Source organism: Perca fluviatilis, chromosome 18 (assembly GCF_010015445.1).
Source record: "Perca fluviatilis chromosome 18, GENO_Pfluv_1.0, whole genome shotgun sequence".
NCBI lineage: Eukaryota > Metazoa > Chordata > Actinopteri > Perciformes > Percidae > Perca > Perca fluviatilis.
The window spans coordinates 27,562,635-27,571,685 of record NC_053129.1 but is presented as its reverse complement, the minus strand read 5'-3'; the positions used below and the strand labels follow the sequence as shown (position 1 = coordinate 27,571,685).

Below are 9,051 nucleotides of genomic sequence, written 5' to 3'. Positions count from 1 at the left end.
GTCAGCGACAAAACCCACTTGAAAGAAAGTTGACATTTTCTGAAAATATTAGTGTTTCTTAGACAAGGCTACAGGCATAACTATCATGGCAATGACATTAACTATCACTGCTAAAGAACAGAGACAACATATTTATGATAACTGTAAAGACATTCTTCAAGGCATCAGATGTCATTATGTACTATACTTTTTTTAAGTAAAATGTAACCATTCAGGAGCAGTTCATTGTGGTCTTCTTCAGCCCCTTTAACCAAATACATTTCATTTTGAGTGCTCTACTTTCTTTGGTTAGTGTTCCTCGAGCAAAGAAACAGTGGACCAGCCTACAAACAGATGGCGTCATACGATCTAAACAGACACAATGTAACACCAAAACTTTCCACACCTTCTCAAAGTGAAGGTGGGTGTCGACGAGTCCTTTTGTAGTTTGAGTGATAGAACAGCTGCTGTGTTTTGAGCCGTGGCGTTGCATGCTACAGCTACAGCTTCAGCTAAACCCTTTGCTGTAGAGTTGTCGATATTAAGGAAGCCCATTCATGTGTGTAGCAAAAACATTTGCACATCAAAACGTCTTCGCCTGTCGCAGGAAAAGATGGTGCAGGACAGCGGAGGGAAAAACAACATACTTATAAGTCTAAAAAATAAGGCTGCCTTTGTGGAGTGCTGAACACTCTTCAAAACAGCAAGCTAAGATCCACCGGGTTCTCTTGAATTAAAAACACTTGCTGTTACAGTCTTGGGTAACACTTTACTTGAAGGTATCTACGTAAGAGTGACATGACACTGTCATGAACACATGACACTGTCATGACATATGAACCCTAACCATAACTTGTCATGACAAAAAAAAACGAACCGACGTTATGTCATAAACGTTTATGACACGTTCATGACAGTGTCATGTCACTCTTATGTAGATACCTTCAAGTAAAGTGTAACCCAATCTTGTTAGTGACCAGTAGTGTGTAGTAAGGGAAACTTCCCATCTACTTTTACACTTCCCATCCTACAGTTTTAGGATGAGGCTTAGTTAAAACAGCACGTAGAAGGTTTCCAGGTATGTTGACACGTTAATAAAAATCCATTACATCCCTCTGACGTGTCTTAAATAATGTTCAGCCTGGTGTCGAGCCCATATACAGTATAATGTAACTCCAGGTACCTGCTAGATGCTGCAGAGTATATGTTGTTAGGATAAGATTAGTTTTATGTAGGATACAAAGTATAATAAAAGTACCCTGTATTCAGCCAATAGTTGCTACCAAGTTAAGACCTGAAAGCGGTTTACGCTGCGAGCAACACTGAAAGCCATATTGACCAGTGACCACTATACTGACCGTCACAAGCCAATCAGATGTATGTTCTTTCATTCATCTGTCAATGCATATGCATATATACTATATGCATAGTATATTAAGAAGAAAAGTCTCAAACCTGGTTATGTGGGAAATGGCTGAATAACTCATTTTATCCTGTTTTTTCCTAATTATTTTCAACCGATGCTTGCTAGTAAGCACTTGCTACACATGGCTATGTTGTTGGATGTTGATTACAATTTCCATAATCGTTTCTGTCGGTTATGATGATATTGCACGTGGCAACTTAACTGCTCATGTTACTTCCCCTGTCTAACTTTCAGATCTCGGAGCAATTAACTTGTTATATAGCAATGCTGGCCATAACTATGAAAACAAGACCCAAGTTGTAATTACTGGGATTATGCTTTAACTCCTCAGCTAATGCATCTTGAAAGGGATTACCCACAGTAGAGTATAAAACATAATTTGCCAGATCGAAACCAACTGGGCCTTTTACACCAACCAGTCATAAAACAGTGACGCGTCAAAGTTGCCCGTAATGAGTCCGAGCACCAACTGCTTTGAAAGTTCAGGTTAAATCCGTCTCCAGCATTTTGAAGATTTCACATTTTTAGAGCATCTTAAAAAAGGGAGAAAGTGTAGCCCTCGCTCCTGTACCAAACCTCACTCTGTTTTCAAGCATGTTTTCACTGGGAGCCAGGTATGAAGACTTTTCTCCGTTCTTCAGGTCTGACAACATCTGTCCCGACCTTCTGGATTTATAAATGAATTATTTCACCATTTAAAAGTAACACACACACACACACACACACACACACACACACACAAAAAAAAAAAAAAAAAAAAAAAAAAAAAAAAAAAAAAAAAAAAAAACACACACACACACACACACACACACACACACACACACACACACACACACACACAAAAACACACACACACACACACACACACACCACCGTCTCCCATCAGCATGTCCACACAGGCGATCGTCTTTTTTCACCGGTTCTAAGTCCTATCCAATTTCTGGGATTCCCAACCTGTAAATGCTGCACCCTTGTACTTAAGAGTTGCCATACAAAACATCAGTAGAGAGTAACAGGACATTTTGTTATTTATATTATATAATAAATACAACTTTGTTCATATATTTTTATATATGTAAAAAAGGTTCTGCCAAAAAAGGGTGACTGGCTAGCAAAACCACTTGATATAGAAGCAGCAGCAGCAGAGCTGTTCATAAAAAGAACTAATATATATTGCCTATATTTTGAGTATATGGAGTCTTGGAATACAATCCATCTCAACTCCTGAGTTTGAGAGAGTGTCAGCAAGCTGCTTGTCAAAACCTCTCGGCTCCGCAGTCTGATGAAGCTCCTGGTCACGCTGCAAAAAAAATTAAAAACAATAAACCTTCTGCAGCATAAGCAGGGGTGCGTTTCATCTGAGGAGGAGCTGAAATTAAACTGGAGTCTATTATGGTAATTCCATAGCACAAACTGCTACCCCTACTCAACCAGTTCCTTCTTGGAGGCCAAAAGGCTTTCTGAGCAACTCAAGTCTTTCACCCCCAAAATATGTATCCATCTGCAGAAAAAAAAAAAGTTGAGAATGAGGCCTCAGATGGTAACGTGAAAGGAGTCCCAGCTGTCGTCTTTGCCGCTGATGCTCCCGTTCTTGTCCGCTGCCATCCCGTCTCCAAGCTCTCCATCCGGCTGTTCCCCGGTGGGAGTGGCGTCAGGCTCCGGGTAATACTCGTCATCCTCGTCGAAGTAGCCGTTCTCCATCATGCTGAGGCTGGAGGCGGCGCTCAGGTCCTGGCAGCTGCCCTTGTACTCCTGGATCGACTCGTGGAGCGACCACAGCTGGCACAGCAGGGACATGTCCTGCTGACGCAAACCCACCTGGAGATAGTGGTATTAAGACCTGCATTATACAGGGTGCATACGCATTTTAACCAATACTTTTCCATGACTTTTTGGCAAATTTCCATGACTATGTATTCCTGAAAATGTCAGTCGACATTAATTCAATTTTATTTATAGTATCAAATCATAACTGCACTTTAGAGTACAGATACAGAGTACAGATAGAGTAGGTCTAGACCACACTCTATAAATTCCAAAACCCCAACAATTACAGTAATTCCCTCAAGAGCAAGCATTAGCAGCGGTTATTGCGACAGTGGCGAGGAAAAACTCCCTTTTAGGAAGAAACCTCGGCAGACCCAGACTCTTGGTAGGCGGTGTCTGACGGGGCCGGTTCAGGGTGTGATGAACAGTGGCGATAATAGTCACATTATAAATTATACAATAAGAATAAAAATCTGTGTTAAATTTTACCCTCAGAGGTTTAACAATAAAATTAATGACAATTTATGTGGTTCATAGTGGGATTCGTAATATCACGCCCCGAATAGAACGTTGAGGTTAGGACGACGTGAAATACATTTATTAATCACATATTATTATACTGTGTTAAAAAAAAATTCAAAAACCTTTCCAGGCCTGCAATTTGCATTTTTCAAATTCCATAACTTTTCCAGGTTTTTTCAAAATGTATGAACCCTGATTATATATATTGGTGATTGGGGTGAAGGTGTCTAAGTTTACTGTATGTATGTATATTTCAGTCCCTCCAGGATTTCGCGATGGCAACAATTCACGCAGATTCAACCAATCACCGTGACGTACGTCGCCAAATTCATTTACAAAAACTGACGCAAAATCAGGCATTTTGGGCCGCAACAATCTCAAAAAAAGGCAGTGAAATCCTGGAGGGACTGATATTTGTGAGGCCCTGTGCGGAATGTGAAAACAAATTTCCCCAGTGGACAATAAAGACTATGTATCTTTTTTTACTACCTATAAAATATGTGTTTGCTGACTCTAAACTTCAGCTACTTTTAGGTCCACACAGAAAAATGCAAACTTGTTCAATGCAGGTCTGACACTAACTGCCGTTATCAACTGTATGCAAATGCATGACCACAAAGTACCATAAATACCTGAGCTAAACATAAAATCTGCTTTTCCACAATGCTAAAAAGTAAAAGTCATACAAGACCTTTTTGAGATCATCTGTGATTGGTACTTCACACTATATGTTCTCCAGACTCTAGATATACAGCCTCAGACAACTAGAGCTACAACTAGGCCTAATGACTATTTTCATTATTTTGTCTGACCACCAGTCCAAAACACAAAACTACATTTTGTTTAGTAACAATGCAGCAAATTGTCAGACTTAAGAAGCTGGAACTAGCAAGTTTTGGCCTCTTAATTATCCGATTATCAAAACGACTGACGATTCATTTTCTGTCAATAAAAGAAATAAATCGACTTATCATTTCAGCTCTACAGACAGCAATCGGGCGAATGACGTTAAGAAACTGACGCCAGAGCTAAAACAATTAGTCAATTCATTGATTATTTTATCAGAGGACAAATTATCAACAAAATGTTGATTATCGATTCATTAAAAAGTTATTTTACAAAGAAAAATGCCGAAAAACATTGGCTGGTGGCAGCATCTAAAATGTGAGAATTGGCAGTATTTTTATATAAATTTGTAAATTGATTATGTTTGGATTTTTTTGACTGTTGCTCAGACAAAACAAGTGAGGCCTGAGGGTCATTTCGTTAAAACTATTTTATGTCATTAAAAAAATAAAAAATAAATAAAAAGGGAGGAGATGAAAACAATCCTTAGCTGCACCCCTATCTGACATTGTGACATTAATTATTCAAGGCTGAAAAACTAACTCTACTGGCAGGGTTGAAAAGAGCATTTCTATCACATACCACTCAGCTGACAGTGCAGGGTCACTGCATTGTCTTCCATGGGCAGACATGTAAGCCAGACTCCGGTCAAACAGCTGAAACTGAGTACCGAAGCTCAATAAACTGGGGTGCGGCTTACAGATTCTAACATATAGAACATGAACTACTTATCAGATGAACTAAAACTCATAGTAATACATTAACAACAACAGAGCAGTAAGCCTCGAGTAAGAACGTGCTGCAAAGTTATTAAGCAGCAGGTCAAGCAGAAATAGCATTTAGTAAGCCTTTAACAAAAATCGAAATGGCAAAGGGATAGAGTTTCACCAGTAGTTTGACCTTTTTCATCTAAGATAGCCTACTGGCTATTAGGAAAAGGCTATTGTAATGTACTGACCAACAGCCATGGAGTCTACCTTGATAATGAAATCTGGTCTGGTTCTGTTATGAAAAGAGTGTGTAATAAGTGTCTCACTCTGTTTACACCTGAATAAATGTAATCACATGTATTAACTCACTACAGAATGTGATGCTAGCTCAAGAAAAAGATTTCTTTTACATTGAAGCTAAAAAAGGTATAAAATTGAGCTTAGAATAAAAGCCTAATGGCTTAAATTTGTCTCATCCACTGCTAAGCTTGTCCTGATCTTGGTTTCTCTTGTATCTGGTATTCTTAATGCCAGACTCCATTTATTAAAAAACAAAAAATGGCGTTTTATCTTATCATGCTAAACAACTTTGTATACGGAGTAGATAAGCATATAAAAAGAAACACTTTAGGAACCAGTGCTTTTTTTCATGTCCTAACAATGCACAAAAAGCTGTTTTGGGCTTGTTCAGTTTTACTATCTAGCTCTAAGATCTAAGTGGGCTGCTGCAAAAAGCGAGATCCATACTTGGAAGTTTATATTGTATTTTTGTAATGCAGTGTATGGTAAATGGTATGTATGCCGAATTTACTAGGAGACTCTAATAATTTGTGAAATGCCTTAAATTGTGTGCTAAGAGGCGTGTAAGTTTGTACAATAGCCAGACTCAATCAAACTACTAGTTTCTTTGGGGAATTTGGCTGAATACGAATGTGCATCGCAGAAGGATAAGGCGGCGTTCGACAAACCAGGGGTGAAAAACAGCACTTTCCCTTCGTCAAATCAAATCAAATGAATACTCGCTGAAATGTTACCATTTCTTTCCGTAGGAGAGCCAGAGCAGCGTCGAGGTTGGCCGGCTTGTTGGCCAGCAGGTTGTCGGCGTTGTTCCTGCCTCGGCTCAGATCGTCCTGGATCATGGTTTTCTTTACGTACATCCTCTCCATGTCTCTCCAGGAGCCGCCGCTCGAGTTCAGCAAGCCGCTCAGGCTCTTCGGCAGGGGGGGCAGACCCTCGATACAGGCCATTCCCCCCAACGAACCGTTCGTTGACTTACCATTCATTGTCCTGTGAGTTACTAAGCGAAGAGATGTAAGTATTTACGCTGAAGTTAACTGCTTAGTGCTTAAATCCTGTAAACACTGAGAAGAAGCAGCCGTCTCCCGCACCAAACTAACCAAGCAACAGCCGTGGCTTTCTGTTTCTGCCCAGGGCGGCCAGCAGCGACGCCACGTCAAGTAACCCGGATTTAAGATATAGAGTTTCCGGTACGATGATCAAAATAAAAGCATCACCGATGAACATTGGCAGAGATCTTCAACGGGGGGTCCGGGATCCCTTGGGGGTCCCCAGAGTTAGTTCAGGGGGGCCACCAAATTATGTAAAAAAAAATATTTTGTTTAATGTTTCTTATTTCAAAACTTAAAATAAGTCTGAAAATATACATTAATACAAATGCAAAATTTTAATAGCAAAGATAAATTGGCCTATATGTGAAAAAAAAATTATTTACACATTGAAGATAAGCTTACTATAGATTAGTTAGCTGCTGGTAGCCATACAGTTAAGCTCAAGGAGTCACTGTGCTTTCCAGATGTATGTTTAACATAAAAACATGATGCATATATAATATCCATTTATTTTTATCCATTCTGCATAATTTAATATGCAACTCAATTGGATACATTATATGTGGTAGGGGGTCCCTACTTGGTCTCTCGTTCAGTTTAGGGGTCCCTGGCCTAAAAGACGTTGAAGACCCCTGGTGTAGGGGATTTTATTTTTTACTAAACAGTCAAAAAATATAAAATCAAGCTTTTTCCAAACAATTGCTCACTTAAAATTACAACTGAAGAGTAGCAAAAGAACAAAATGTAATGATTTGGAACATTTATGAAAACTGGATTTTTTTTTTTTGTGGGGGTCCCGGTATGGTAGCCTATTGACATTTTGTGGGTGCCAAATAAAACCCGAAGACAACTATTCAGTTTCAACCAGATATTTTTGTGAATAAAGTACACTACTTGCGGTACTAATGCCCATCATTGGGGCTCCAGTGGTGACGAGCCTTTGAAACCCATAAAGGCTAGCCTACAAAAATATTCAGCTTTTATTTTAGAGTTAAACTTCCGGTTTTGTTTTGAGATTGTTGAAAACTTGACGATACTGGATTGTGGCTGAGTGGTAAAATCCGCTTCCTGTCCTTTTAACACAGTGGCTGCTGGGCGTCTCCCTGCTTAACAGGCAGGACAACTGAGTCAGTATGTTACATTTCATATTATACGTATACGTTTTATTCAGCATTATACAACATGATTTGAACACCAGAACAGAACAGATGAAAAAGAGATATAATTCATTTTAAACATGAGACAAGAGATGAGACTAAGATCACGGAAAAAATTTTATAATGAGAAATGAGACAAATAAATTGCTTTTTAGAATGACATCTACAATACTGATCAATTGATACACACTTTCTTCTGAGTTAAAGTGATTCATCTTGAAACATTTAAATAAAAATAAAAATGACTTCCTTATGTTTCAGAGTAAAATATTAAACTAGTGTGTTTATAAACGCAAATTTACAAATGTCATCAATAAATACTGTCTAATCATAAATTATTCAAGTTTATTGAATAAGCCAGAGAATGTATGTTCTTTTGAAGGCATTACTCTTTGTTGTTTGTTTACTCTTTGTTTGCCTGTATTATGTTCTGTTCTTTCTTTGACAATAAAACATTGTACAGTCGATACACTTAATTGGAAGTCGCTTTGGATAAAAGCGTCAGCTAAATGACATGTATTGTAATGTAATGTAATGTAATACTTTTTATGCATTAAACTAAATGTCTGCCTATTGCTTTAATGGAATATTGTGTTCATTTGAGTTCCTACAATAAAACTAATTGATAGATTCCCCCCCAGCAGAGTGCAGAGAGAGGGTTTGAGGTCATGACGGGAGTGTGTGTGCAGGACAATAGTTTTGAGTATAAAGGACAGATGGTGGGCTTCACTACCCCCCCCCCCCACCCCACCCCCCCAACAATAACCTTGAAATCAACAAACAAAAGCATCACACACGCTCCTCTGCAAAAGAGGAGCATGTGTTGTACCACACACACACACACACACACACACACACACACACACACACACACACACACACACACACACACACACACACACACACACAGTCAGGCAGATTGATGACGCCTGAAGCCTTGTATTTCTAATCACTCCACTGAAATGAATTTAACCTGACTCATTTCCTACAGATGGTCAAGACATTAACGTTGCACAACAGCCAGGTCTCAAGTTTCAGAAAAGACATGGCTCAAAGAAATAATGATTTGATGTTACTGTACTTTGCTTTCATGAATCAAATTATTGGTCAAAAATGTGTTTCTAAAGCTGTCAGATATTGAAAATTCTTGAAAGTTCCTTTCCTTCTTGGGAGTGAGCTGAGAAGTTCAATATTGATCTCATGTCTCTGGCAAAAAAAAGTATAGTCTGCATGTTGTCTCTGAAAGACACAACTGACCAAATGAAGTAAAAGGTCATGGCACAAGTTAGAAATGT

At 38.9% G+C, this 9,051-nt stretch overlaps 1 protein-coding gene across 1 annotated transcript; it reads right to left on the bottom strand.

Annotated features, from left to right (window-relative positions):
- Nucleotides 1-2,415: 2,415 nt before the first annotated feature.
- On the bottom strand, nt 2,416-6,710 carry fam89a (family with sequence similarity 89 member A). The gene is made up of 2 exons (XM_039782647.1): nt 6,285-6,710; nt 2,416-3,223 (listed from the first exon to the last, which is right to left on the bottom strand). The coding sequence occupies exons 1-2, from the start codon at nt 6,531-6,533 to the stop codon at nt 2,939-2,941; spliced, it is 534 nt and encodes a 177-aa protein (XP_039638581.1). The 5' UTR covers nt 6,534-6,710; the 3' UTR covers nt 2,416-2,938.
- Between the last annotated feature and the right edge of the window lie 2,341 nt (nt 6,711-9,051).